General features: G+C 40.5%; 1 protein-coding gene across 1 annotated transcript in view; it reads left to right on the top strand.

Annotated features, from left to right (window-relative positions):
* LMNTD2 (lamin tail domain containing 2) overlaps positions 1 to 17,221 on the top strand; it is a 52,720-nt gene that overhangs the window by 33,130 nt on the left and 2,369 nt on the right. The window contains exons 9-16 of the mRNA XM_087704043.1: positions 1,060 to 1,158; positions 2,374 to 2,471; positions 5,297 to 5,445; positions 10,084 to 10,204; positions 11,362 to 11,557; positions 13,750 to 13,860; positions 15,359 to 15,552; positions 15,950 to 16,041. Coding sequence (XP_087560169.1) covers positions 1,060 to 1,158; positions 2,374 to 2,471; positions 5,297 to 5,445; positions 10,084 to 10,204; positions 11,362 to 11,557; positions 13,750 to 13,860; positions 15,359 to 15,552; positions 15,950 to 16,041 — 1,060 coding nt within the window. The remainder of the gene's footprint in view (positions 1 to 1,059; positions 1,159 to 2,373; positions 2,472 to 5,296; positions 5,446 to 10,083; positions 10,205 to 11,361; positions 11,558 to 13,749; positions 13,861 to 15,358; positions 15,553 to 15,949; positions 16,042 to 17,221) is intronic.

The following is a 17,221-nucleotide window of genomic DNA, read 5'->3' as shown; positions in this document are numbered from 1 at the left end:
TATATGGATACTGCAACGGTCATAAGTGTGAAAAACGTCACTTTTTTCAGTGCTGTTGTAACTTTGAACAGTCACTAAGTGAAGTGTTGTAAGTAAAGGACTACCTGTATCATGGAGGCCATTACAATTGCAATGTCTCCTCTACATATCAAGGGGAGCTGGATGGAGTTTGGTCCTGCTTCATAGGAACAGGGGCAACTTAATGAATCACAGCCTTTTCTATCCAGCATGGGAATAAGCTCTGCCCTTAATGAAGTGCATCTGTGTCTTAATTAAAATAATATAGTTCACCCTATAGGAAATAAGATGCTGGATTCTTTTTAAAAATATTCCTTTTATATACTGCTGGCTGCTGGAAGTTAGCACAAAATGCCAAAAGAGTCAGTCAAGAGTTTATAACCCTGGTAAAAATACTACTAGTAAATTAAGAATAAAATGTGAAGACGTGCATTTTAACACATTTGCTAAATGTAGCTCTAAAGAGAAGGCATTCCTTAATTTGAAAGCCACCTATAAGAATGAAACTACAGGCAGTCCACATGGAACAACTGCTCCTTCGATGGTCACTTTAAGCTACAATGGCACTGATGAGTCCTTGTAGTTGTGACTGTTGCAATGTCCTCTGATCACCTGATCCCCACTTGCCAACTTCACTGCCAGCTTCCCACAGGTAAAATCAACAGGGAAGCAGCTCGGGAGGTTGCAAATGGTGATCAGGCGACTGTGGGAACCTGTGACGGGTAGAATTTGCCTAAAGTTGGCAACTGGGATGCTGCCACTGGTGTCATAAGAGTGTGTGGTTTTGTGCTGGCGTGCTTTACAACCACATCATTTTGGGAGGGAGTTGCTTGTTCCAATTACCTGTAAGGCAGCCTTCAAAAAGCTCATCTTTCAGAGAAGATGTAATGGCTTTTAGATAATAAGGCCCTGAGTTTTTCTTCATTTGAAAATGAAAAAAAAAAATAGCAAGCAGTACTCCCCCCCCCCCCGCCCCACACACACACTTCTGGGGATAAATAACAAGCATTAGTTGTAACCCTTGTTTCCTTTCTTGCACAGCTGTGGTCAGAGTCAGAAAAGAAGATCTTACCAGATACAAGTCACTTAATGCTTAGGAGAATTCCAAAACACACCAGCTTTGTGGAGGCTTTTCATGAGGTCAGTGTCTTCTTCAGTGGGGGTGGGCAGGGTAGTAAATTGAGTGAGGTTTGAAGAAACGAGAAGTTTGGGGGTAAAAAGATGTAGGGGCTGACAATTGGAAAAACAAATATCAAAACTGATTCCGAAGCAATAATTTTATTAGGTCAGCCAAAAGTTGAAAAAGATACTTGCAGGCTCTGGAATGTCCAGATACTCTTCATAAGACAAAGTGGTTAAAAATGTAGCACAAATAGAAAAGGAAAAATATGTGGTTGGTATTCAACCCTCCCACCCCACACAAATCAGGGCCATCTGCGGTCCTCCAGGATCCTCTGAGTTCTGTATCAAAATTTGATGGCTGCCCAGTTAGTCTTTTTTATATTTTTAAAAAAAACACCCTAAAAATTCTGTGAATGCTGAATTTTTTAGCCTTTCCTCTTCCCACCATGAAATTCTCTCCTTTCGGTGCTTTTGCCCTTGTGGCTGTATCTCTAGCCTTCTGGTCAGAGGAGTAAGCTTCATTTTCCAATCTACAAAAAAGATTGTCTCAGTCTTTGTTTACAGATCTGTGAAATATGCATTATGGCTTCTCTCCAATCATCATTTGTCAAATGTTAGGAGGTTCGGAGCAAGATTCTTTAAATCGGAATCATATTTCTCCATGCAAATTTTTCTTGTGGGGGTTATTTCAGTTGCAAAAGTTATTAAAATATATTCTGGACATATTCCTGTAACCTGTTGTTCAGCTACATCATAGATTGTGAAAATGTGATAACTCCACCAGGTCCACCTAGTCTGTTTTTATTTAGTTAATACCTATTGTATTCCCTTCTACCATTTATTCTTCTTCATTCTGATCAGCAGTGGGATTCACTTAGCTTACCTACCAGTTCACAAATGTGAATGCATGCGCGCATGCTTCGCTCACATGCGCTGAGTCTGCACATGCCTTCTGCGCATGTGCAGTGCTCACACATTATGTCGGGGCGAGTGGGTGGAGTCTCCCACAGCTGCCGCTACCAGTTCACCCGAATCAGAGAGAACCGGCTGAATCCCACCTCTGATTCTGATATTGAAAGCATTTTCCTCTGTTAACATTGAATTTGCTGAGGTGGTGTGGGCGTGTGGATATGGGTGTGAAATACACTGATATTGACAAGCATACTGATACATGTGCACACCTATTGCTTATTATTATTCTAATATGCCATTGTCCTTTTTCTGTTGTTTCAGATTCAAAAGGATTCATTTAGCAGTGAAGATAGAGAAGAATTTATTTCTGAAGACTCACCACGCATTATTGATGCTTTAGGAGGGGAGTCACTGGAAAGGTAACTGTAACTCACAAGCTTTCAGAGATAAGGGGTGAAAGATATAATCATGGAATTAAGCTCGGAAGGAAGTTGTATCCAAGTGTTTGTTTAAGAACATACCCAATAGAAATGGGGAATAATTTAGATGGCCTTCTCACATTGAACTTCTATGTTTTGCCACAGGAAACCAAGACTTGTTTATATAAGCACTCCTATCACTTGCAATATTATAATATACAAGATTGTGCGTAAAAGGCAGGTGGAAATGTTTACTCAAAAGTAGATAGTATGTCAGTTAAGCTTTAGTCACATAGCTTGAAGTGGTAGTTTTGGAGAACTTTATGTCATAAAATCATAACTCAAATACTTTGGCCACCTAATGAGAAGGAAGAACTCACTGGAGAAGAGCCTAATGGTGGGAACGATTGAGGGCAAAAGAAGAAGGGGATGACAGAGAATGAGATGGCTGGATGGAGTCACCGAAGCAGTAGGTGTGAGCTTAAATGGACTCCAGAGGATGGTAGAGGACAGGCGGGCCTGGAGGAACATTGTCCATGGGGTCGCGATGAGTCAGACAAAACTTCGCAATTAACAACAACAACAACAACAACAACAACAAATGTCACAAAGAAACCTGGCCTCCTACGTACCTGCCTGCCTACATTGTCCAGATTAAAGACCATGACTGTTGAGCTGGAGGGGATAGTGCAGTGATTACTATGGGGTTGTAAAAGCTTTTTTGTTGCCATGTTTAAGACTTTCTGCCTTTTAGTGTTGTTGTTTTAGCATGGTTGGCCACTTGCTAAATGCTTGGGCAAAGTGCCAAGTCTTTTAAGGCCCTTTGATGGTCCCTTCCTTAGCTGGGGACCATCCAGCTATCAGAGGGAACCTCATTCCAGAGGGCAGGTGCTGTGACAGAGAAAAAGCACTTCCCTGGTCCCAATAGATGGCATTGTTTAATTGAAGGAATCCAGAGCCCACCAGTTGTGCCAGATCAGTTCAGACAGAAAGGGACGTGGCAAAATATCTTTGTTAAAAGGTTCACAAAATCTTGATTCAATTGAGGTAATTTCCCCAGATCTGTTATTGGGATAAAACCTACTGATCTTCAGGTGCCTCAGAGTGCAATATGTCTGAGGCTAATAGGAATTGTATTTCCCTAGGGTTGGGGCATAAGATTGGGGAAGCTTTTTCTATTCTTCATTCACAGTTAATAGTATGGATTAGCTTCTAAGGATCTCTTCCTTCTTAATAAACTTACATCCATTCTCTTACCTTCATTCTGGCTTTGACTATGGTTGGTTGGTTATTGGTTGTTTTGGAGTAGTGATTGCTCGTTGCCTTATCTAGTCCAGAAAGCTTCTTTTTTCAATGACCCAAATGCTCAGATTCCCTTCTTTTATATATTTTCTCTCTCAATTTTCCTTCTTTCTTTTGCTTTCTCTCATGCGCACACAGCCTGCACTTCCACTCTTCTCCCTATAGGAAAAGCAAATCAGATATAAATTTTTTTAGGGGGGGAATCAGAAACAGTTCTACAGGAAGAGCTGAAATAAAGCTGACTGTCTAAAGGGACTGTGGTTTTATATTTGTGCTAGCCAAAAATTGCTTATTCTGGCTCGGATGCTGTTTCCCCAACCCAATTCTTTTAAAGTGGATCTATTAGTTCAGACTAAAATGATTAAATTTCTTTGGGTTGAATCATCTGCTGATGAAAGGCTCTTGAATATAATGAAGTTGAGCAAGAAGAAAAACAGTTTTTTCTCTTTCTCCTATTGTTCCTCGCAACCTATCCTCACCTCACCCTAAAATTTTTCAAAGAATCTTTTCAACTTTTGAATCAGATTATGAGGTGCAAAAGACTGCTAAGGAAAGACAAGTTCTTGACTCTTGTTTCTTTCTCTTGCCTGATGAAAACCGCTATTAGATTCAAAGACCATCCTTTGAGGGAGAGCTTACCTTTACAAAGCTCTTCCAGATAAGTCAATAATGTTATTCCAATATTATAAAATGTCCAATGTGTTTGGCCCAATGAGCATACTGGAAAAGTTGAGACAGTGCTGTGAGCTTTCGCACAATAAGGTTGTCTAGAGGAACAAGAGTCACACCATCTGGGATACAACTTTTCCCTCTACTACCTTCAGGAAGGAATAGGAGAGGATAATGTCTAGTCTTAAAGCCTATTCATGGGGCTTGGCAGATTTTTTATTTGGCCTGGCCTGGCTAAGGACCTTAAAGAAGACAATTGAGATCAGGTACATTTATATGGAGGACACCAGTCAGAAATGGTCTCTGGAAGAGTAAAGTATCATCAGGACCTAGGAGAGCTCAGTGGAGAAAACAGTAGGATTGAAAGTCTATGGAGATTCTCAGTCATTCAGGTCATGGTTGTCCCAAAGGTGCTTTTTCAAGAGGCAACTGGACTTTCTGGTTTTTTTCTTTGAAGATGTTTCACTTCTCATCCAAGAAGCTTCTTCAGCTCTGACTGGATGGTGGGGAATGGAGAGGGGAAATCACCTTACAGAACTCAGATAGATCACTCTAAAGAAGGCTGGCTTCCAAGTCACCATGAATTTGGCAAGTCCCACAGCACAGAGAGAAGAGTCTCTCCTCCTGTCCCCACCCTCACCCCATCCCAGTTGTAGGAGATGTGATGGAATTGAAGTTTTCCTTTAAGACACCTTGATGTTAAGTTTCTATTAATATTAATACTCTATTAATACTATTAATATTGGCTTTCTATCTGTCTTGTGAGCGGACAGAAATCTATTGCTCTCTCATTTTTTGCTTTATATGCAAGATAAGCCTAGAGTATCCATACGGAACTCTCTCTAATCCCACAGCTCAGGAATAGAGAGCAAACTACCTTCTGAACCATCCTCGCAAGCTATGCTCACTTCTTTGAAGTCAGAGTTTGTCTTATCTGAGAGCAAGGAGGAAGAATCTTCTTTCAGCCTACCTTCCTTGGAGGACAAAGGCCCAGAAAAGAAAGGTAGGTGCAAATTTTCCACTGGGGCTCCCGTTGCCTGACTGAGTCGTACATGCATCACACACGTAATCACAAAACCACCTGGTTTGTAATGCAGGTTAATGCCTTGGTTTGTTTCATCTCTGGTATATAAACTACTTCCATCAGTAAAGATGAAGTATTCATGTCTTAACTTGGGCCCTGCTAAGCCGTAGCTTTAAACACAAAATTGGAGAATGGGAAATGTCCCTCCTCTCCCAGCCTTACTCACTTTCATGCAAAAAAGGGAAGTCAGTTTTGTAGGATATAAAACCCATATAGGTGTGAATAACAACAGAGTTGGGAAGGACTTGGAGGTCTTCTGGTCCAATACCCTGCTCAACAGGGGTGGGTTGCTAATCCCGTTCCAACCGGTTCGGTTGGAACGGGGCCGGCGGCGTCCTCGTGCACGCGCGCAGTTCACGCATGCATCTTAGCGCCTGCGTGATGCTCCAGCTGCTTGCAGAGAATCGCGCAGGCGCTGTATGTGCCATCCAGCTGCTCGTGGAGAATCGCGCAGGCGCTGTATGTGCCATGTGCCTGCGTGGAAGCACAGAAGACTTCAAAGACCGGTAAGGAGCGCGGGCGGGTGGGTGGGCCCTTCGCTGTTCCCCGGAAGTTACTTACTTCCGGGTTAACTGACCAACCGGTTCGCGGGGACCGCCGCGAACCGGTTGAAACCCACCCCTGCTGCTCAAGCAGTAGACCCTATGCCATTTCAGATAAGTGGCTGTCCAATCTTTTCTTTAGAACCTCCAGAGGTTTTTAAGTTGCCTCCACAACTTCTGGAGGTAAGATGTTCCACTTCTTACCTCTTCTTATTAATTGTTCTAACTGTCAGGAAATTTATTCTAAAAAAAGAGTGAAAAGGGAAACATCCCTGATCATCCCTACAAACTGGTATTGAATGCATACAGGTATATTAACTGTATTAGCACAGTAATAAAAGAGTGAATGTTATAAAGAGTGGGTGATTTATTTTGTTTGTTTTTGTTCTTTTAAATTTTGCTGGTAATTGACTGAATAAATATTATTGGCTTATAATTCAGGCTACTCCCAAAGGAAAGAGACTCTTGTCCCATCTGAAAGTAAAAACCTTGAAAAGAGAGCAGAGATTATTAGAATCACCAAAGTCTTCTCAAGAACAAATTTCATTTCCTTGTTTCCTCACTTCCATAGTATATTGTGGAAATAACTGTGGTATGATATATCCTAATTTTAGTGAAAAGTTTAAAAATTGCCTCTTAACTTTATGATTAATAATCCAGTTAAGCATGTCTATTAAGAAGTTCCATACCTGGACTGAAAATTCTACTCAAAAATGTTAATTAATGATTCTTTTTCTAACTGCAGTTGAAGTGTCAAATAGAGTATCATTGGATTCAGTCAGGGGCCTGACATGCTTCATAATTTTTATAAATGACTTAGGCAAAGAGATGAGTACGCCCTTATCAGATTTGCAGTTGAAAGTTTTCTTGAGCTGTTGTAGAATTGGATTGAAAGGACCAATATATTTTAATAAAGATTTATATTTTTTGCTTAAAAACCTTAGGGCCAGTACCTTGAATCAGAGAGGTGGATAGACAAAGATATCAATGGAAAACAAATCCTTCCCTCTTCATTTTTCAAACTTGTTTGTTCTGTTAATTTGTTTCCAGGGTGATTTTCAAACCACTTTCCACCATTATATTTTTATTTGCCAGTCTTGTATAAATAAGAAACCTTGTAAGACATTAGCAAAGTCTTACATTACACTAATTGATATATTGGCACCGTTAGAGGCCTTAACGCATCCCAGTGTATTTAATTGGACAAGAAACATAACATATAAAGACGTCATGACAGAAGATGGCAACATGAAAACAAAGATGGAATTAGAGCAGCAGGGCAGGAATCTGGAATGGTGGGAATATTTACAGGTTAGAAACAGGTTTAAAAGTGATAAGGTACGGTTTGGGATCTACCCAAACCCTCAGGGGCTAGATAAGATTTTGTTTGGTGGAGACAAGAAAATGTTATCGAAGATTTATCAATTTTTGACCTGCCAAGATGCTAATGAAGAGATGGATAAAAGCCTTCTAATAGCATGGGAGAAAAACTTTGGCTATGAGATTGAAATGGGCAAATGGTGGGATCTATGGAGTAAGACCATTAAACTTACAATATCTACAGCATTCAAGAAAACATATACAAGATGGTTTATAGGTGGCACTTCCCCCCAACGAGGTTAGTCAAAATGTTTCCTGGGTTATCTCCACTGTGTTGGAAATGTGGAAGAAAGGATGGCACATTCTACCATATTTGGTGGTCCTGTACTGAGGCCACGAAATACTGGAGAAGGATTAAAAAATGGCTAAAAGAGGTTACCGGAGCAAGCATGGAATGGAAGCCCGAGAACCTTCTACTAAGCATTAAACCAGAAAACATGAGCAATTCAATATGGCATTTGAGCCTACATATAATTGTGGCTGCAAGAATAACTTATGCACAGTTTTGGAAATCCACTACCATACCGTCGGAAGATGCTATAATTAAAAAGATCTATGAATGTGCAGAAATGGACAGAATGACGGGTTGGCTGAGAGACAAAGGAGAAACGGAACATTAGCTTAACTGGAACCTTTGGTATATGTGGGCGACAAGGAGAACAGCAGGGACTTAAAACGGGGAAAGTTAAATAGCAGTTGTTAACAATGGGAACTAAAGGTGAACATGGGTATTGTAATAGATCCCTGAATTTTGTAATGAGAAGATGTGGCTTAGAGACCTAACAATGAGGAAGGAAAAAAAAAGTTGGGCTGTGAATGACTGTCACTGCAGGGGGGGGAAGGGGGGGTTGTATGTTTAAAATTGTATTTGTATTTGTATGTTTTACTCTTTAAAAAATGTATAACTAATAAAGATTACTTAAAAAAAAAAGAAATAAGGATAATATGCCAACAGCAGGATTTGCTATGAAATATTGTTAAACAATTTGTTTAATTTGTGTTTTTTTTAATTGGCCTAAGGAATTGCCTGAAATGTCATTGTCTTGAAAATGCTGATTATGCACCAATCTGACACAATGTAGAAGCCTCACTATACTCCTCCTTTGCTCTTTCGGTACATCTATTGATGCCCGGCTGAATTCCTTTGCACTCCTAACTTCACAGCTTTTATATTTTCCCCCAACTCCTATGTTTTGTATCTTCAACTTCCCCATACATTTTCCCTCTCCCTTGGGGAGGTCAATAGTTTCCTTGGATGCTCTACATTAGGGGTGTCAAACTCAAGGCCTGTGGGGTGCTTAGATCTGGCCCGTGGGGCCACCCTGGAAACAGTGAAGGACCGGCCCACGGTGCAAACAAAAATGCAGCTCAGGAGGACCATGCACAGCCATTCCAGGCTCCAATTTTGGTCTCAATGGTCTCCTGCAGCCCACTGCCAGTGAAAACAGCTTGGGGGACAGGAGTGGGTTGCTGCCAGCGAGGCTGCTAGTTCGCTTTGCATGCAGTTTGCATGCACTTTGTGTGTGCTCAATTGACTGTAAATTTTTCTGTGCATGCACAGAACATGAAAAAAATTACTAAAAACCATGCTGGGAATGGCAGCGGCGACCAGGGAACCATTTCGGGAGCACTTCTGTGACCAAGGCCAAAATACCACCATCGGTTTGTCTGAACCAGTGTGAACCAGTAGCAACCCACCTCTGTTGGGGGGCAAACTCTGGCAGAGTGCTTGGGCGCCTCCGACATGAGTGATGTCATGCTGTCCACGCACGGCCCCCTGAGATCAAACACAACCCTGATGTGGCCCTCAATGAAATTGAGTTTGACACCCCTGCTCTCCACTGTCTGGTAAAATGACCCTTTATTTATTTTGATGTTCTCCTATTAATGTTAATGTCCCTGTTTCCTTTACTGATTCTTTTCAATTACCAGTCTGGACACTGAAAAAAATGCCAGATCCTAGCAACCAAATTACTTTCTTTGCTTCCAGGCTAATGCTACCAATTTGCATGAGATATAGTTATTTTTCAATCCTGCTGTACTTTTCCAGATTACCTTACCATTTAGAATATTCCATCTAGTTTTTTTTTTAAACCGATATATCAAATAATGCATCTTCTTTCACAGCAGATAAAAAAGGTGGAAGGAAAAACAAAACCCTTAAATTTCTCTTTTTCTCTCACACCCTCCAAGCTGTAATTAGATGAAATTACATGAAAATGATAAAAACTCAGTTATGAAGACTACCATCAATGTAGAAATCAAATATTTCTAGTCAAGATTCATTATTCACTATTCAATGCAAAGCATATCTATCTATCTATCTATCTATCTATCTATCTATCTATCTATCTATCTATCTATCTATCTATCTATCTATCATCTCTCTCTCTCTCTCTCTCTCTATCTATCTTTCTATCTATCTATCTATCTATCTATCTATCTATCATCTATCTATCTATCTATCTATCTATCTATCTATCTATCTATCTATCTATCTATCTATCTATCTATCTATCTATCTATCTACCTACCTACCTACCTACCTACCTACCTACCTACCTACCTACCTCCTAAAGTTTTACTGGAAAAGAGGACTGGGTCACACGAGGACAGTGTTTTTGCTTTCCCATAGATTTGGTTTCCCTCCTGTATCCTCCTGATCTCCCTCAGCTTGGTCTTTCTCTTGGACGGCTGTCAGAGGAGAAACTATGTCCCCACTTGGTGCGCTCTCCCTTTCTACACGAATGCAAGAGGTGAGTCTGCAGAGTTCATGTCTCACGGGGTATTTCTATTATTATTGCTTCATCGGAGTAAGGAGGAATTTTTATCCATTTATCAATAATATTGATAATGTTGACAATGGGGCATTCAACAGAATATGGAATGCCCTGGATATGGTCCTTGCAACATATCAATGTGCAGTTGTACAATTAGACCTTCGAGTTCTGCTTCACAATTCTTCATTCCATTTGCAAGTCATCCCCAAGGCCCTTTAAAGCTATGGTGAAATTCAAAATTGTTTTACTACTGGTTCTGTGGGCGTGGCTTGGTGGGCGTGGCTTGGTGAGCATGGCAGGGGAAGGATATTGCAAAATCTCCATTCCCACCCCACTCTGGCGCCAGCCAGAAATGGTGTTTGTCAATTCTCGTAACTCCTCAAAATTTTCGCTGCCAGAACCCCCTGGATTTCACCCCTGCTTTAAAGCCAACTCATATTGACTTTGTATTATACTCCTTGCTGTTAGCCAATTGAAAATATATTTGGCATTTTTGCTCACAATGTTCATCACCATCTTGCTTATGCCAACAGCTATTGTTGCATTGAAACTTAACTTTGCCTTGTTGTGAGTGTTGTGAGCGCCAGTGGAATTCCATTGATGATGCTACTTCTTCCTGGACCTACTCCTGGCCTTGTTGCCTCTTCCCACAAGTTCAAATCCTGTGATCTTCTCTCAGCTAGGTTACCAAAACTCATTTGGTTGGGACCCTGAATTAAAGATGTAGCCTACTGGTCATGTTTTGGCAAAGGCCTTAATTTATAGCATTGTCCCCGCATCATTCTCCAACTAGTAGTAATCACAATTGGACCCCAAACGCTATAAACTGATTCCAGAGTTGTCTTCAGGGAACTGATCTTCTGAGAAAAGTCTTGATTGTCCGCAGTGTACCTCGATTCTCCCAGTACTGTCTCTCCCACTATACCACTTGGCTTGCTTTGTTCTTTGTTTAATTACTTTTTTTTAAATTAAGCTTTACTGATTGTTCTGGAAGGTCTGTCACAACATAAAGACCACCCCTGCAATCAGCCATGTGGAATTTGGTTTTTAATAAAAGTTTTTGAATATCTAAATAGACATAAGGCAAATATACCATTTATATTTGCTTTACATCATTTGTTCTCTTCTTTTAGATGCCAGACTGAAACCAGCTCTCTAAGGATCATCGGTGTGCACCATAAAGGCAAATTTATCAGAATCTTCAACTGTTTAATGGCTAAAGAGGTCGACCTAAGTGGCTACATCATCCAGCAGTGGGTTGGAGGACATCCAGTCTCTATCTACCATTTCCCAAAGAATGTTGTTCTGCCTGCCCAGCATCACATCACTGTAAGTAATAGAGACCCTTCTCATTTGCCAATGCTACACATGATAGAACATCACTCTTAAGACATGCAAATAGGACCCTATATCAGAGGTGGGTTCCTACCGGTTCAGATGGGTTCAGCCGAACTGGTGGTATGCCGGCCTGGGTCGCAGAACTGGCAGTGACCCAGGCTGGCCATGCCCATGAACGGGTTCCCTGATCACCACCGCCACAATCTTTTTGGGGAGTTCAATTTCCATTGAACTGTGCATGTGTGCACAGCACGTATGAGCGAACTGGCAGTAGCCAGCTAGAAACCACCCCTGCTCTATATGTGTGGGGAAAACATGCAGGGCATCTGGGTTCAGCACTTGCTGCTGAAAGCTTAATTACTCAAACCACAGAATCTTTTGCACAATTTTCCCCCATTGTTTTCTTTCTCACCCTTTAATACAAACAATAAGCACTTTCAGACAAAGGGCGCATTGAATTACCAATAAAAAACTTCCTAATGTGCGACTATTTTATGTTTGCATCAGAAGTGATGAGAAAGCATGAGACGGTAAGTGAAAAAAATGATAAAACTCTGCACCCAACATAAAATATTATGAATGAGGCAGAGTGATTGCACAATGAAAGCTTTCTTTGGAAGCAAATGGCGATTCTAATCGTTCTAAAAAGTGATTCATGCAATCAGATGCCTTTCCCCACAATGGCCTTCGCAAACCCAGCACTGCTGGAGCCACCAAAGGAAATGCTGATGTAATGATGCCATGTCCTGGCACTCTTTGCACTCATGTTGGTACTGGCAGATCTTTGCTAATATGGAAATCCAGTGAGTTGAGGATGCAGACATCACATGGCTTAGGACTTATATAAGGACTTATATAAGATAAGGCTTAGTGGACCAGGGACCGGGCTAAAATCAGATCATTCTAACGACCCTGAAAATATTAGTGAAGAAAGGTGTCCCCTGCTTGCTCACTGTCTGAATAGGACAGAGCCTGCCTTGATAGTTTGAAGGAAATGTCTCTGCCTCTGCTGTAGCTCCATTTCCTCTGCTCCTGGTTCTTGCTGTTTCCTTGTAAAAGAAGTACCCTGCTGGACCACATCAAAAGCCCATGTAGTCCAACCTTTTGCTTTCCACAATGGCCTACCAGTTGACCCAAGGCACCCTTTTATTCATATTAACATGCGGAGTCTTACTGCCTTTGATAGGAACATAAACAGGGCCAATAGCTATTTTCTGTCTTATCCTCTGTGAAAGTGTTTCTTTCGCATTTTAAGATATTTAAGTTGGTGGTCATCATCATAAGGTAAAGATTCCCCTCGCACATATGTGCTAGTTGTTCCCGACTCTAGGGGGTGCTGCTCATCTCCATTTCAAAGCTGAAGAGCCAGCGCTGTCAAAAGGTGTCTCTGTGGTCATGTGGCCAGCATGACTCAATGCTGAAGGTGCAGGGAATGCTATTACCTTCCTACCAAAGGTGGTCCCTATTTTTCTACTTTCTACATTTTTACATGCTTTCGAACTGCTAGGTTGGCAAAAGCTGGGACAAGTCATGGGAGCTCACTCCATTACGTGGTGTTAGGGATTCGAACCACCAAACTGCTGACCTTTCTGATCGACAAGCGCAGCGTCTTAGCAAATGCCACCGTGTCCCTGCCCATCATCGTATTTAGAAGCAAGTGAAGTCCCCATTTATGAGGACATGAGAGAGCAAAAGTGCTAGAATGTGTTGAGAGAGAGGATTGCATTAGAATCATATGCACTGAATATGTCTTTCACAAGCCCACCTCTCCTTGGAGCTTGGCAATGTTTTCTCTTCCCCATCAGTAAATGATGTATGCTTCCATAGCATATCTTGGCCCGTGGATGTTCCAAGCCAGCAGGAGGCAGTGCAGGATCACAATTAATGCTCAGGCTGTTCCAGTCAAAAAGTATAGGGCTTGCATAGGAGAATACTAAAGTGCAGATTACCTACTCAGTGCAAAGATAAACTTTAAAATTCCTTGGCAGTGAGATTGGCGTTTAAGATTATGGAAAAAGTAGACACAGATGGAGTAATTTATTAATCCAGCCCAGCTTTCCTTTGCCTTCAACCGCCTCTAGAGATAGCTTTGGTTTTCATGGTCTTTGCATTTTTTAAAAATCTATCAGGCAACTTGCATATATTTATCATTGTATACTTTATTCACATGCATTGTTTAATAGGTTTGGGCTGCGGGGGCCAATTTGGCTCGTGATCCACCTTCATTTTCCACTGCAAAGTTTTTCAAAACAGGGCCTGGCTGCTGTACCACTCTTTCTGATCGCAATGGCCAGGTGAGATAGATGTCTTGGCTAATAGTAGGAAAGTAGTTGGTTGGTTGGTTTCTGATTCTTAAAATGGAAGCTGCTCCACTTTCTGCCAAGGCTTAAGAAACAAATCAGTGCAAAACCAGCAGTGCAATAAAAGATTATTGTGGCATATAATGACGACAGCGGTGCTTCCAGGATCTCCACTGGCCTATAGAAAAGCTTATAATGAGTCACTTGGTCATTATTTGGCCATCTCTGTAAGGCTGGTGTTGAGAGAAGACCCAAATCCATGTCCTGCTGGCAAATGGTAGCTTTATCTGAAACTAGGCAGGCCTTGGAACATTTGCTAGAAATCTGTTATAAATTTTCTTTACGGGGAAAGTAGCTAAAGAGGTATACCAGTGTTTTCCTCGCTGAAACAGTTAGAAATGGTTAACCATTCTCTTCCCTGAGAAAGCATGACAAATCCGTAGCTGGGATTGATTTATTTTTTAAAGAAAATGGTGCATGGGCTCTTCTCTATTTCTTCTCCCATCATTGCTTTAGTTACATGGGTAGGCTGGGAAAATCAGACTGACAGTTTAGAGAAGGCTTCAAGAGTCACCAGCCTTGTGCAGAATGTCTAGTTTGTGGCATTTCCCTTCTTGGTGGAAAGAGGAGGAAAGCATTTTGGGCCATGTTACAGTCCTTACCACATCTGGAAGAGCTTCACCAGAACTAGTTTCAGAAGATAGTTGGACAGACATTATCAGTTGTGTCCTGGATTACAGAACCCATCAAAGTAGAGAAAGGACAGATGGAGGCCCTGAAGTCAGGATCTAGCATCCTTTGTGGGTCAGTGCCACAACAACATGCCACAGGAACTGATTTCTGTAGCTTGGGAATGGAGGATGAAAATTGTGAATCCAGATCCCGATATTTTATTGGGGAAGTCAAGCAATCTAGCCTTGGGGTTAGTGGTGGGATTCAGCCAGTTCGCACCACTTCAGGAGAACCGGTTGTTAACTTTCTGAGCAGTTTGGTGAACAGGTTGTTGGAAGAAATCATTAGGGCAGAGAACCAGTTGTTAAATTATTTGAATCCCACCACTGCTTGGGTTCATTGAATAGAAAGAACTAATATAACAGAGGCTGACTTGTCTTCCGCTGTGGCATCATCATTAGGGCTCATGTGGTCCCTTCCCCCTTTCTACCTGGCTCAGATATTCTTCACAACCACTTTTGCCATGGCCTCAGCAGCTCAGTGTCTGCTGGTACTTTGAATGATTGTTGGAACAAAATATGTACCTGTATAAGCTAGATACTCTGGGAAAAAAGCAGAAGAAAAATCGAGGTGAGAGTATTTATAAACAATGATAAACTTCTGAAGAGTCCTTTATATATACAGTATATTTCACTGTAATGTTTCTGTATTTTTATCTTGATACTTTACCTTTGAATCTGTTAGGAAAAGGTATTGTGTAAGTGTAAACATTAAAAGCAGCAGAGATATTACCCTGCTCTCTCACTTGCTTTTTCTCAAGATGGTGTCACAATACGTAAGCCCTCACCAATTTACAGCAGCAGCAGCAGCTTACAATGATAACGTGGAACTTTCCATTGACAAGTTTCCCCTTTGGGACGGCAGAGAAGAACCTAACCAAGTCTTGTACTCCAAGATTTCATTCCGCTCTTCAAGGTACAGCAAAGAAAATGCAGCTCTCTTTGCAAACGGAAGGTACTGGTACAATTTGGAAGTGCTCAAAATTATGCCACATTGTGATACAGCACAGTAAAAGGCCCTGTGGAAGGTGTTAATTTAATCCGGTTTAACACAGGATTTTCAGACAGCCCATCTCCGAGAGATGAATGTCCAGACCAAACTTGCATCCATCCAATGAAAAGAAGAAATCCTTCTTTGAAGCTGGTCATTCCATTATTGAGTTCTCTTACTTTTGTAGGAAATTCGAATAATTTGGGTTTCTCTGAAATTTTATAGATCGGCTTAGTGTATTGTGCAAACTTAACCAATTGAATTTATGTAATAAATCTTGTTTAGATAAACAGTTATTTAATACCTATTCATTATTAATGGAAAAGGAACTTTCTATACAATCTTTTTTTTTTTTTTTTAGGAGCTCAAAACTACTTTCCATAGATTCTTCACCAAGTTTCAAAATGTGGTGTGACCGGTCCACCAGAAAGAACAGGAAAACAAATGGGGAATGTAACAATTTTTCTTTTTCTTTAAAAAAGCCCACTCTTCCTTTCCTTTCAGGGATAGCAATGGTAGTCCTATCAAAAAGACTATTTAACACACAGAAACTATAATTTGCAACAAATGGAACAACGTATCCTTTCATAAGCAACTTAAATTAACTACTAATTTCATGAGGATGTATATACGATGAAGCTTAATGTCTTTTTGTGGTTGTGTGTTCAGAAAACCTGAAAAAAATGAAATGGGAAAGAACAGACAGAATCCAAATATTTTATTTTTAATAAACAATTCCTTAATGAGAAGCCACTTTTATTTTTTAAATGCTATTTTTCTAATTTACTTCTAAAAAAACTGATGTAATTTCCTCAATTTTGTTTTAAAAAAAAACCAAAATAATACAGCCTATCATCACAAGAGTCCTTGTCCTTCTAGAATTAATATCTTCCTCGTCATTTATTCTATACCCTGTTAGCTATCCTTTCGCCAGTTAATTGTCCATGAAAGGACTTGCCAATTTTTTTAAAGTTCAAATATGTGATAGCTGGAGCTCCTCTATCTACTCTATTCTGATCCTTCTTCATGGGGGAAAATCTCTGGTCAGTGTTAGGCATGTTAGGACCATCTTTGAGCTCTGATTTTTTTTTTAAATGCACATATATAGTCATGCATTCAGAGGTCAGAAAGGGAAACATATTCCATTAAAATATTTTTGATCAACTGCTATATTATAGGGTCAGAAGTATTTGTGGATAGGTTTATCCAATCTAGCTATACACATATCATTAAATTCTACCAAAGGTGAAGGACACATTTTCTCCCATCAACACATTGTGGTTCCAATATATGAAATTCCCCTTTCCCATTATCATGAACTGTTTATCTTTAAAAAAAAAGGAATATAAAATAAATGTGTAAATTTATAAATTATAAAACTCAACTGATATTGTGCACAGGAATATATTTATATCAGTAGTGCTAAATTAGGGCAGCCCCTTTTTAAAAATTTGTAATTAGGCTTTGAGCAGCACACTTTCAGCCATCCTCCAAAACATAACTCTTTATCTGTTTAATAATGTCACTCTTTGGTCACATTCAACTTTAAAATTTGGTAGCATCATTTCTGGAGATTTCTAGAAGGGGCACAAGAGGTTTTCCAGAAATGTTCAACTATCTTAGATACTTCCAA

The sequence above is a fragment of the Thamnophis sirtalis genome, unplaced genomic scaffold (assembly GCF_051295495.1).
Source record: "Thamnophis sirtalis isolate CommonGarterSnake01/CBP01778 unplaced genomic scaffold, rThaSir2_p1.2 scaffold_1, whole genome shotgun sequence".
NCBI lineage: Eukaryota > Metazoa > Chordata > Lepidosauria > Squamata > Natricidae > Thamnophis > Thamnophis sirtalis.
Note: the sequence above shows the minus strand (reverse complement) of the source record. Positions and strands in the feature narration are given on the sequence as shown.